The 13,722-nt window shown below is 38.4% G+C and overlaps 2 protein-coding genes across 2 annotated transcripts in view; one reads left to right on the top strand and one right to left on the bottom strand.

Annotated features, from left to right (window-relative positions):
• LOC139150198 (small ribosomal subunit protein uS5m-like) overlaps nt 1–3,142 on the bottom strand; it is an 18,083-nt gene extending 14,941 nt beyond the window's left edge. Inside the window, exon 1 of the mRNA XM_070722410.1 lies at nt 3,017–3,142. Within this exon, the coding sequence (XP_070578511.1) occupies nt 3,017–3,068 (52 nt within the window). The 5' untranslated portion in view covers nt 3,069–3,142. The remainder of the gene's footprint in view (nt 1–3,016) is intronic.
• On the top strand, nt 3,072–13,722 carry LOC139150199 (cytochrome c oxidase assembly protein COX16 homolog, mitochondrial-like). The gene is made up of 4 exons (XM_070722411.1): nt 3,072–3,211; nt 3,687–3,764; nt 6,476–6,550; nt 11,006–13,722. Exons 1-4 carry the CDS (start codon nt 3,113–3,115, stop codon nt 11,147–11,149), a joined length of 396 nt encoding a protein of 131 aa, XP_070578512.1. The 5' UTR covers nt 3,072–3,112; the 3' UTR covers nt 11,150–13,722.

Here is a 13,722-nt window from a genome sequence, read left to right as displayed (position 1 = left end):
TTTGTTTCTCCAGAACTGAAATACATACAGCCATTCACAAATGTTCCTGTGGAGTGCCTTCATATTTTTGACATATATCACATTTTAAAATTGACCAGCTTGTGGGGAGGACCTCTCATTTGTAATAATGTTTGTGAAAAATTTTGTTTTTAATAGTAAAATGTTGCATTTTACCATTTCATGTGCTTGTGTCTTTATGAGTTTTTGCCAGTTACTGGTAACAAAATGTGATTAGCACAAAAATAACCAATGACTCCCAGAAGTGATTGGATACAACAGTCTGATACACCCATTTCATACGTTGTTTTTTCACTACTGTTTTAAGGTTCACTTCACTATTATTGCCCCAATAATTTACACTTTTCCACTAAAATGGCAAAACAATAAGTTGCTAGCACCAAGTTATTATCTGTGAGGAATTCCCTCACCTGTACAAGCAGTAGCAACTTGCCATAGCACTGTTTTGGCAAGCTAGATGGCTCTTTTTAAGATCAGCTCCAATCAAGCTAGGGGGTCTTGACTATATATGGAGGTCAGCATGTGGAGGCATTCTAAAGCAGGGTCAAGCTGGCTACGAACTATCAGAGGTGTTGTTTGGGAATGCCCCTGAAGAAATCTTGAGAAAAATCTTCTTTGAAAGGCAAGGATACAGTGTTTGAACGAAATTGTGGGGTTGCTCATGTTTTTAGGCGAAGTGATGAGCTTCAAGCAAACCAAAATACACTACGTGCAGACAATTCCGTTTGATGCTCAGCGTTGAGCCATGTTTCCCGGGGCCATGTTACTGGCATGTACAGTACAATTGTTGATTCTCCGTAGCAGGTAAACTGTTTCATTTTAAGTTGGTGATCAATAAAGTTTGCTTCACTGTTTCACTGTCCAATTTGTTTGGGTAAAAGTTAGTTTATTTTTATATAAAATGATCGAGGCTTGGTTCATTCTTATCGAATGAGTGGCCCGGGGTCCCATTAGTTTTGTAGCAATAAACTTTCCTGGACAACTACGGAACTTGAAAATTGCACTAGTCCGCAGGACTACCTCCGGAGACATTTTTACTAGTCCTCTTGAAAATTTACTAGCCTCGGGCTAGTGGGCTAGCGCTTATGTCGAGCCCTGAACACCGATGCCCAACGCGCGCCCAATGTTTATGGAACACAATCGACGTGTTTGAACAAATTCCAAACCCAATAAACGACAAGATTAGTGAAGTATAGTATTGAGTCTTCAGTAGTGATAAATCAGTACGACCAAATGCAGTAAATATGTAGCATTTCACATCAACACGCCTTGTCCAGTGGGGTGCGCTTATTTTCACCTCTACAGGGCCATCGGCACTGTAGCGCTACTGGTGAGCGAAGTCGCAAACACCAAAAATCACCAACCGCCTCACCGTAGCGCTACAATTTTGCAGCTACTGCGTACCGTGCTGTGTGTTCCCGGCGTTATACAACCTTCCACCTTCTTGTGGTGGGAGGCCGTATAACGCCGGGAACACACAGCAGGGTACGCAGGGCTAGGGGAATGGGCTCCTACCTACAGCTACACAACGGGAGCGGTCCTACTAAATACTGCCCGTCACTGCCCGTCACGGCTAGAGGTAAAATTGGGCTTTCAATTACCGAAATAAGTCAATACCTAAACACCACTGACCCATACAACATATAAATATCCTACAAATTGATCGTCAAAGCCACCAATGTGTCGATTTACAACCCCAAAATTACTTCCGTAAACCGTCCCTGGCAAGCCGCCATCGTTCATTTATGAACCGTGCGTGCACCGAAGCTGCGACCCCTATCCCCCAAAATAGTATAGTCCAAAAAGCAAGATGGCGGCTTGCCAGGGACGTTTTACGGAAGTAATTTTGGGGTTGTAAATCGATGCATTGGTGGCTTTGACGATCAATTTGTAGGATATTTATATGTTGTATGGGTCAGTGGTGTTTAGATATTGACTTATTTCGGTAATTGAAAGCCCAATTTTACCTCTAGCCTTGACGGGCAGTGACGGGCAGTGACGGGCAGTATTTAGTAGGACCCTAGCTGCAAAATTGTAGCTCTACGGTGAGGCGGTCGGTGAGTTTTAGTTTTTGCGACCTCGCTCACCAGTAGAGCTACAATGCCGAAGGCCCTGTAGCATACAAAATAAGCACGCCACACATGGCGCGGCATTTTCATTTAAAATCCCACATATTTACTGCATTTAGTCGTACTGATTTATCACTACTGAAGACTAAACACTATACTACACTAACCTTGTCGTTTATGGGATTTGGTATTAGCACAGACACGTCGATCGCGTTCGATAAACATTGAGCGAGTCTCTGGGAGCCGCCATTACCGGAAGTTGGTAATGGCGGCTCCAAGAAATGTTTTTGGAACGCGATCGACGTATTTGAACAAATACCAAACCCCATACACGACATGGTTAGTGTAGTATAGTGTTTAATCTTCAGTAGTGATAAATCAGTATGACCAAATGCAGTAAATATATCGGATTTTACATCAAAATGCCGTGGCATGTGCAGCGTGCTTATTTTGTATGCTTCAGGGCCTTCGGCATTGTAGCTCTACTGGTGAGCGAGGTCGCAAAAACCAAAACTCACCGACCGCCTCACTGTAGAGCTACAATTTTGCAGCTAAGTAGGACCCCAACGGGAGTGGTAGGCCTATAGATAGCAGCAACACCAGAGCACAACACATACACTTTTTCTAGCTGCAGTGCTGTAGCTCGAGCTTTTACCTGGGCATGTAGGTACCCCATACCCAGACAAAACCTCGTTCACAGTCCCTCCACACACACAGTGCCTCAAGCTATACCACTGTAGCAAGCACTTTTGTCAAGTTTTGACGACAGTGGTCAACGTGAAAGCATGTATAGTACAAAACTCCGTGGTGAAAGTTACCACAACTGCACAATACACTGAAACTGGTGCATATCTCGTGTAAGTTAAGCTCTACGATCACCGCAACATAACGAAAAGTCGTTTCAGTGAACGATAAGTCTTGATTCTTACCTTTCGTAAGAATCGCAGACACGCGTGCGACGATCCTCACAGGCGCTGCCATATTGGTTGACTGAACTGAGTCTGCGCAGATGAGGTCAATCAAAAATGGCTGCGCCCAGTGGTAACACACCGCTGCGATCTCTGCAAAAGTTTAAAGACGCCTTCGTTAACAACAAATTTCTCCGCCTAGGCTTACCGATGTTGGTACGTCAACTTACATTGCTTTTTTATGTTAAGATGTAATAGAGTGTATTGGCGATTTAAGTGTCCGTCCGCCAGCCACATTTTACAATTTTACATACCAGAGTATGCATGAATTTTGAAGTACCAGGTATGAATTTGACTTTGAGAATGATAGGGAACGATCGACGGTATATGATTGACAAACTTGCTACTTTTCACAGTAAAATCGAACGTCGAAGATATGACATGACGGCATAATCCCTATACGAAATGGCCATTTCGGTTTCCTTACTTCTTCTCAGGCATAATGTACACATGTCTATGGGGCGCATAGACGCAGAGCAGAATAGACCACAGGGACTGTGCTTGAATGAAGCTAATGGCATCATGTAATCCAATGCAAAAACGGTCACTTCAAATTTAATTGATACCATTCTTTGTGGGCATGGGCAGTGATTAACTCTCAGATTCTTTTATTTCATTTTTCAATGTCCAGATTTTGATCGTTGGAGGGTCATTTGCTTTAAAAGAATTCGCAGTACTTCGATACGAAACACAGTACATCAGAAGAAAGGTACGTGAAATCGTAAATCATGTAGTGTATCTAGTTTTGAAGAAAAAAAATGCATTTAGTGGATTAATGAATTAAGGAGTTTAATCCACAGGCGCTCCGATTGTCGCGTTACGAAGCCCCAACAATTCTTGTATCCACAGTCCCTCCATACACGTATGTAGGGACTGTTTTGTATCATCCCGAAGTGACGATCAAAGCGCCTGTGGTATAATTAATTAACCAGTACTTGACTGCATCTCAAAAAAATGCACACTGGACATACATTGCATGTTTTTTCACAGAAGAATAAATCTTCTAAGATCATCTCAAAATGTAATTCTCACCTGAATGTGAGATTTTATAGCTCTCAGTGTAATATATATGATGGCTGAGTGACAGGAAAGATGTTATGAAAGTGTCAGACTTATGATGATAAAACAATTGTTAGAGCTGGTTATGTGCACGCACAAAAGTAAAACAATTATACTGTACTGTGTTCTGTGTTTTGTTCTCATTCCAGGGTCTGTGTCTAACTTACTAATGTTAGGGATTCTAGGTCACGTGACATTTGTGTTGAACGTACGCGTTTGATGCAGGTCTAGTCCGAACTTTCGTGTTAATCCTTAAATAGACCAAATAATCAGAGAAATGAAACCGTAGTGTTGAAGATTATTATTTTAACTTCATTTTGGGAAATTTTCACTTTTGTACTACGATAAATGGCAAAGCAGCACGACTACAAAGTCACGTGTACCGGCGATTTTGGCGTCCATTATGAGCGTTGTGCCGTGACCTCAAATGTCCCGCGAAGGAGATCGAACATATACCTCTTTGATAGGCTCTCCGCATGACTTATTCCGATCGCATCACTATTTTTTAGGGGTGGTACGAAAGTAGAGATCATGGGCTTCATTTTGAGGGGGCGAACGTTAAAATCGGCCGAGAAAGACTAAATCTGTGATCAAACTTTGTGTTTTGTTTTTTGTTTTTTTGAAAGAAAATCTTGATTTCCTTAAATGTTTGGCCCAAAAATGAATTTTATGATAAATATTAATCGTAATTCTGCAATAATTACGAGTGTGACGATGTGAGAAATGATGCTTAAGGCCCTTTTTAGCGAGTATGGTTTCACCCCAACTTTACATCCGGGCACTCCCAAGAATCACATACAAGTAATCAGCGCTTCGCTGCATGTTCTGTGTCAGGAGGTCGAAGCTGAGTTCCAATGATTACGATTTTGCAGCTAGATTTGTCTGATTTCTTATCAAACGCAAGGATCTCGAGATATATATTTCTATACTTTACCCTTTCAAACGTTATCTTGTTCGAAGTAGTTTGATTTCCGGGTGATATTTTTCGATAGACACTGAGAAGTTGTCAAAGCCAGCACTGCAGTGTAGGCATACGCACGTGCATCGCACTTTGCCGATACTATACTGAACTGCTCACGTGCACCGCACTTTGCCGATACTACACTGAAATTTTAGTTTCGATCTTAAGTTCCCGAGAAGGGGACTATTTTGGTTCTCTCTGAAGAACAAGGCCGTAGATAAATTGTTCTTTCCTCATTGATGGTGTTCCGGACTTTGGAAAAGTTGGTATTTCGGACCGCTGACTTCGAGGGTCTATGGTATTTCCGGGGCAGCGTAATTTTGCATCCAGTTTAATGCAGTTGTTTATTCTATAAATGCGTGTTGCTGTTTTACGGCATAGACAAAAGGTTGAGAACGAAGTTTTTTTGACTTTTTGGAAAAGTTTTTTGTAATTGTTAAACTTAAAATCTACATTAATCAGACATATTTCATAATCATGTAATAAAAGTTGTAATCACAAAAAAAAATTACACAAATTCCGAAGTTCAAATTAAAAAAAATATAAAAATATACTTTGTTAAATTTAAATCAAGTTCTAAAATGTCACAGGTATCATTTGATTGTTTACAGGTATTGTTGTTTATTTGTTTACCTTGTAAACATAAATCTAAATAACTTTTTTTCACATATGCAAAGTAAATATGATGGAATATGATTATCATATTTCTGTTGATGTTTACAATACATAATGCATACAGTGATCAATGTCACAGGTATCATTTGATTGTTTACAGGTATTGTTTATTTGTTTACCTTGTAAACAGCATTCTAAACAACATTTTTCATTTATAAAAATTAAAACCCATTGAACATTTCATTAGCAATATCCACAAAAAAATTCATCAATTTTCAATAAGAAATGCTTGAGTTATTGCAAAAAGCACCAGAAATTGCAATTCTAGTTTCCTCATACAATGTTCAAGATGGGGTCACCTGGTTGTTATGATAACTACAGGTGTCTACCATGGCATGATTTCTAAATAGGAGGCCGCTTTTTTTCAAATTCAACAGGACATTTCACTGCATGTACTTAACTGATTTTCGTCAAACAAAATGCAATCAATTGGTCTTGAACAGAGCTTTCTTTTGATATAAAATTTATCATTATTGTAGCTGTCTATCAATTTTATGTAAAATCCCTACTAATGTGTCATGTGATATGTTTGAAACCAATGAACATTGATGTATTAGTTGATTCTATTGTATTGATTGAGCTTACTTAGTACAGTTAGATGAAAAAATGTGAATTTTTGCAAGCAAAAGGGAAATGGTGGTTCATTTGTCATGAGCCCATCAACTATATTTCCTGCCGTCTCACCATATCTAACTTGAAATGGAATGCACATTTGTAAATTCTAGATCGATCCTGAAGTTGAAGAAAGACTGAAGAAAGGAAAGAAGGATGCTAAAATTACACTTGAAGGGGAATATGAGGTAAAATTATCAAATTGGATGTTATTTGCTATTAATCTTGATGTGATCAATTTATGTGGATTAGGAGATAACTCTCACCATCAAGCATTGGAAAATCCTCATTGGTTTCAATTGGTCAGATGGACTTACAAAGAGAAAATGAGAGTGAAAGGTATCATTACATACATAAAACTGTATTGAGAGAATAAAAGACACTATTTTAACACGCTGTACACCACATGTACCCACTGTGTTCTTATCAAGGAACTGAAAATAGACATTATTTTAAGCTTTGGATGCACTTACATATATCGTATAATCAGGGGTATGATAGAAATAGGGGTGGGGAATGAAAACCACACAGTAGACCACAAAAAACCTGCTGTGGATGAAATCCCGTAGTTGACAACTGGATCCCACCAGTACCCAGCAAAACCCATAGTTGACCACTAAAATAGTGCCAAGTGGCCAAACAAGGGCATTTTATCAAGTTGCTAATGCCTTCTACACAAATTTCACACAAAAAACTACATTTAAATTGGAATTCTATGCCTCAATTATGCGCCATCCAATGAGAAAGTGACTCAAGAATACCAAAGTCAAGTTTCCTTCACAAATTCTATTTCGCTGTGAAGAAAATCGAAATCTTACACATTAATTGTATTTATGTATATGTGTGTGTGTGTGTGTGTGTGTGGTTTATGTATGTTTGTATGTATGTAGTATGTATGTATGTATGTATGCTGTCAAATATACAAACCTGAAAATTACTGTATATATTACATAGGTATTTGAAGTGAAGATGTACCATACATCATAGATTTTATGTGGTTTTTCTTAAGGATCCATGGTTCACATTAGTATGTTAGCCGAAAACTATGTAAACGAACTTGCAAAATGTAAAAACAATTTTAAAAAATCATCAAGAACTACTTGTCTAGTTGCTTTGATATTTATTATATTTATTTATCAGAGATTTCTTGACCAAAGGTCATTCAAATTAGTATAAAATGTGCACATGCAATTATGTAAATTTTTTAGTCCCCACGGACACCGTCCGGGGGGACTTATAGGCTTGGTCATGTCCGTGCGTGTGTGCGTGCGTCCGTGCGTCCGTGCGTGCGTCCGTCCGTCCGTCCGTTCACGCAGATATCTCAGAGATGCCTGAAGCGATTTCATTCAAACTTGGTACAAGGATTACTTCATATGTCATACAGATGCACGTCGATTTGTTTTGTGATACGATCCAATATGGCCGCCAGGCGGCCATTTTATTACGATTTTTTCATGTACAGAGCCATAATTCAGGCATGTTTCAACCGATTTTATTCAAAGTTGGTACAAGGACATTGACCAGTGCAGGGCTCGACATAAGCGCTAGCCCACTAGCCCGAGGCTAGTAAATTTTCAAGAGGACTAGTAAAAATGTCTTCGGAGGTAGTCCTGCAGACTAGTGCAATTTTCAAGTTCCGTAGCTGTCCAGGAAAGTTTATCGCTACAAAACTAATGGGACGCCGGGCCACTCATTCGATAGAACCAAGCCTCGATCATTTTATATAAAAATAAACTAACTTTTACCCAAACAAATTGGACAGTGAAACAGTGAAGCAAACTTTATTGATCACCAACTTAAAATGAAACAGTTTACCTGCTACGGAGAATCAAATAGTACTGTACATGCCAGTAACATGGCCCCGGGAAACATGGCTCAATGCTGCAACGCTGAGCATCAAACGGAATTGTCTGCACGTCGTGTATTTTGGTTTGCTTGAAGCTCATCACTTCGCCTAAAAACATGAACAACCCCACAATTTCGTTCAAAAACTGTATCCTTGCCTTTCAAAGAAGATTTTTCTCAAGATTTCTTCAGGGGCATTCCCAAACAACACCTCCGATAGTTCGTAGCCAGCTTGACCCTGCTTTAGAATGCCTCCACATGCTGACCTCCATATATAGTCAAGACCCCCTAGCTTGATTGAAGCTGATCTTAAAAAGAGCCATCTAGCTTGCCAAAACAGTGCTATGGCAAGTTGCTACTGCTTGTAGTAGTACAGGTGAGGGAATTCCTCACAGATAATAACTTGGTGCCAGCAACTTATTGTTTTGCCATTTTAGTGGAAAAGTGTAAATTATTGGAGCAATAACAGTGAAGTGAACCTTAAAACAGTAGTGAAAAAACAACGTATGAAATGGGTGTATCAGACTGTTGTATCCAATCACTTCTGGGAGTCATTGGTTATTTTTGTGCTAATCACATTTTGATACCTATGTCAAAAATATGAAGGCACTCCACTGGAACATTTGTGAATGGCTGTATGAATTTCAGTTCTGGAGAAACAAATCTGTCCCCATCATGAACAAACATGTTCTTTGCAAATTAATGGCGCACTACCTGAGCTATGAAGGATTTTCCAACAAATTCATCCCTACCTCTGATTTTATTCTTGATGGCAATAGGCTATTATCATGACCTCTCCTCCTACACAGGACATTTCATTCAGGTTATTTTTGTGGTTTATATATGATTCAAAGTTGAACATTTTGCAGTAAGCAAATGTGCTAGTCTTGCATGAAAGTTAGTTATTGGGTTTAAAAACATTTGCGACAAAAAATATGAGAATGGTCATATACACCTCTTTACAACATGAGAGCAACATTTGGCTTTGCTTGAACAGGACTAGTAGATTTCATTTAGGACTACTAAAAATGAGCTGCTACTAGTCCTTCGGGCTAGTGGATGATTTGACCTTACGTCGAGCCCTGCCAGTGTCATAGATATGCACGTCGATTCTTTTTGTGATACGATCCAATATGGCCGCCGTGCGGCCATTTTGTTACGATTTTTTCATGTACAGAGCCATAACTCAGACATATCTCAACCAATTTCATTCAAAATTGGTACAAGGACATTGACCTATGTCATACATATGCACATCAATTTGTTTTGTGATACGATCCAATATGGCTGCCAGGCGGCCATTTTATTACGATTTTTTCATGTACAGAGCCATAACTCAGGCATGTTTCTACAGATTTTATTCAAAGTTGGTACAAGGATATAGACCAATGTCATAGCTATGCACATCAATTTGTTTTGTGATACGATCCAATATGGCCGCCAGGCGGCCATTTTGTTACGATTGTTTCATGTACAGAGCCATAACTCAGGCATATCTCAACCAATTTCATTCAAAATTGGTACAAGGACATTGACCTATATCATACATATGCACATTGATTTGTTTTGTGATACGATCCAATATGGCCGCCAGCAGGCGGCCATTTTATTACGATTTTTTCATGTACAGAGTCATAACTCAGGCATGTTTCTACAGATTTTATTCAAAGTTGGTACAAGGACATTGACCAATGTCATAGCTATACACATCAATTTGTTTTGTGATACGATCCAATATGGCCGCCATGCGGCCATTTTGTTACGATTTTTTCATGTACAGAGCCATAACTCAGGCATATCTCAACCAATTTTATTCAAACTTGTCACAAGGACATTGACCTATGTCATACATATGCACATTGATTTGTTTTGTGATTCGATCCAATATGGCCACCATGTGGCCATTTTATTACGATTTTTTCATCTCCTGAACTACAACTCAGACATGTATCAAGCGAATTTATTCAAAAGTATTTTTATCACAGACCTAATGAAGAGGACTCTATCCTCTCTGAGGACCTGTAATCAAAGCACCCATTAACAAGTGGGGACTGTGTCATCAACGATGACTTGTTTCACATATTTCTTTAAAATCTTCAAACTTTTTTGAAGCCATGTGTCAGATGCTTAGAAATTTGGCTTTTAGGTTCCCAGGGATGATCAGGTTTCTTCAAATGATGATGAAATTTGTATATAAGAAAATTGGGGGGGGGGGGGGGGGGGGGGGGGGGGGGAATTTGCACTTTCGGTAAAAATGTTTGTGAAACCTCTCATCAGATAACTGTTAATATTGTTATATAGGTTCCTAAGAATGACTGAATGCTGATTACCTAATGGCAATGAAATGTACATGTTTAAATTTTTGGCCAATTTTCTTAGTTCTGCACTCAAAAAGTCCTTTTCTCTAAACTCTCCAGACTTACAGATTTTAGATTTGATTTGGACTATAAGTGCTTTTGGATAACTAGATTCAGATTTGATCAAATGATTGTGAAATGGAACATGTAAATTTCAGGACTAAAATTTCTCATTTTTGCCCAAAATATCTCCACTGAAGCAGCTGGTCATTTGTTTTGTCAAATATATGTTGGTGTTGATCAAACAAGAGCACTGTGTCATTGATGCTATTTTTATGTAGGCATCAAAAATTTGTAGATAGTTGTGAGTTTGTTCATTATTTGCCAAATTACGACACACACATTTCATTGGTTTGCCAAAATTACCAACTGTGTACAGCTATTGCCATAACATTCTTGTACAGCCACTATGAATGCAAATATATTGTCTCTGACTGACAGAAAATGCAAGAGCAGGACTTGGACAACTGGACAAACATTCGAGGGCCAAGACCTTGGGAAGATTCCAAAGAAATACAAGATGCCCAAAGGCTACACATGCAAGACACAGAGACAAAAAGCAAATCATGGTTTGGTTTGTGGTAGGATAAGATGTTTGGAGACTTAGATGAGCCAGGACATCTGTTGTGCCTGAGGATTAACAATATTGGAGGACTTGTAAGCTGTTGGAAAGCAATCCTACTGAGGATTATAAACATTGCTGAATGGAATGTTGAAGAGAATTTCAAAGCAAACATACACTAGGAAGGAGGAGTTTCAAGTGGAAATTTTTACGATTGAACAGCAAAAGATTAAAGATATTTGCTTATTGATATTTTTAACCATGATCAGACGTCAATCAAATTAATGGAAGAAATGTATTCTAATGAAAGCCATGTATGCAGCTGATTTCTCACTTCCAGCTAATAAATATTTTATGATTCTGTACATATTTTTCTGGAATAACGAAGTGTATAACTTGCTATGCAGAATTAAATTCCGTTTAGCCTTTGTACAGCTGAAGTTAACTATGTTGATACATGTATTGCCTATTTTCCTTCACTTATGAACGATAGGACAAGTACAAAGAAACAAAAAAATTATGCTTTGGTGCATAGAGGGCGCTATACAAACAAAAAGGTCCCATTAATGTTTGTAGATACCAGAGGTAAAACGGCCGAATTTCCAGAGCAAATTTATCAGAATTCCTTTGAACTACAGCTTTGATAATACATTTGGCATTTGTGCTTAAAAATGTTTAGAAATTTGAAAGAATGAGAGGCAGATGTGATTCCCAAACAATGTGTTACGCCTTTTTGTGTTGAAAGTTTAAATTATCAGAGTGTGGTGGTCTCAGAAGTATTCCATCAACTTTCAAAACAGCGATGTAGCCCAATAGAGCCTGTTCTATCTCTCAGTGTAGAGTTCAGTTTTGTGGTAAATTCCTTACTTGTTTGTGCAAAGACTTTCATATAATTCTTTGACCATCCTTTTTAAACCATGAGACATTTTATTTTGTAGTATATTGGTATCAGGAGGATTACTTTGGACAGTTGCCATGCACAATTTAGGGCTGGTGTTAGGGATTTGATGAAGGTGAGGTGTCCATTAGTTATGCCGTGTCCATAATTCCCCCAAAATCAATCTCACCACTGTGGAAAAGAGAAAAAACAGGTAACCATATTGACCCAAATCCATTTGTATTTGCACCTACTTGGCATGGTATGATGAAGCAAGTTTGGTAACTATAAAAAATCATATTTTCAGTGTCTATGTATTAAGGTGCCTTTGAATATTCAAGTTTTTGGTACAATGCAACATATGGGACCTGTTATACCTCAGTGGTTGTAACTAACTCAACCTAATGCTGACATATGAACTCTTGGCAGGATAAGGGTTAATGTGTGAGATGTCTAGAAGAGTCTATAGTCATTTCAAATATTTCAAGTTTGTGAAGTTGTTTACAACGCCAAAGAATGTCTGAAATGCAGCCTTGCAACCCCAACGATGCACATAGCAAAAACAAAACCAAAGTGGTGAGTTTTGCCGAGACAAATATAATTAAGGAGCTGGTCGGCTGAATCATTGTGAAGTGTTCACAATTCATCTTTGTACCTGGCCATGCTAGTCTCTGAGAGAACAACCAGAATCAATGGCAAATCTAAGTGTTTGTGAGAACAAGCACTCTAAAATAAATGTTGCATTACTTTTCCAAATGTATGATTTCTAATGTGGCAAATATATCTGTGATTTGTGGAATGTAATCCGACATAGTCATCCACTAAATCACTGTGATACAGAATGAAAAGCCAGTATTGAGAATGTCATCATTTGTTTCTTTTGTTTCCAGCATGAAAGTCCCATTAATTGTAATGCCAAAACAGGTTGTCAACATGTGTTTTATAATTTCTTTTTGTATTTGCTACTGTACCAGGAAAGTCCCAGTATGTAATTTGGCTTGTTAACATTGAGTGTATTTCTCTCAGATGCTGGTATAACTACACATGCCTATTGGCCTGGCAGTCAGACCATGCAGGGCATATGGATTTAACCCTTTCACCACCATGGTTTGTCCCAAATCCATTGCTTTCTATGGTAAAGTTGGACCTGTATACAGGGAACTGGGGGTGAAAGGGTTAAAGCAGAGATTAGAGCTGTGTAGTGAACCAGGGACTGTGAAAGTCTCTAAAATATTAACTGAGTTGTTATTATTGACAACTCAATATCTGTCTAGAACTTCATTCAATTTTCCACCATAAAAAAGTGCATGGGACACATATACATATTATGTTGACAAACCTAATTGTTGGTGTTTTGGTGTGCTTCGGGGAGTTGACCAAGAATCTGTTGTGAATAATTCATACTCACAGCAAAAGGTACAGAAAAATGTCAACTGTTATAGTGAACGAGTTTTTAATGGAGACTTGACATTTGATATACTCTTTTGCTAATTTCCCCTCCTGATTTACTGTTAGAGCTATTGACAGAGTTTAAGTTTGTGAAATCAAATGTTGATCTTATTATTAGGTTTGCAATACAATGTACACTTACATGACTTTAGACAAAATTTGAAGCATTATAAATTGCTTTTGTGTATTTTGAGTAATAATTTCTTCCTCTTTCTTTGAAAAAAAAACTTTGTTAAGTATATGTGAATAAATCAGTTGAACGCTTTGAAA

Source organism: Ptychodera flava, chromosome 14 (assembly GCF_041260155.1).
Source record: "Ptychodera flava strain L36383 chromosome 14, AS_Pfla_20210202, whole genome shotgun sequence".
Taxonomy (NCBI): Eukaryota; Metazoa; Hemichordata; class Enteropneusta; family Ptychoderidae; genus Ptychodera; species Ptychodera flava.
Note: the sequence above shows the minus strand (reverse complement) of the source record. Positions and strands in the feature narration are given on the sequence as shown.

Coding starts and splice junctions, on each gene's coding strand:
- LOC139150199 (XM_070722411.1), top strand. CDS start 3,113: ATGGCTGCGCCCAGTGGTAACACACCGCTGCGATCTCTGCAAAAGTTT. Junction 3,212..3,686: donor GCCTAGGCTTACCGATGTTG/GTACGTCAACTT, acceptor TTCAATGTCCAG/ATTTTGATCGTTGGAGGGTC. Junction 3,765..6,475: donor CACAGTACATCAGAAGAAAG/GTACGTGAAATC, acceptor TGTAAATTCTAG/ATCGATCCTGAAGTTGAAGA.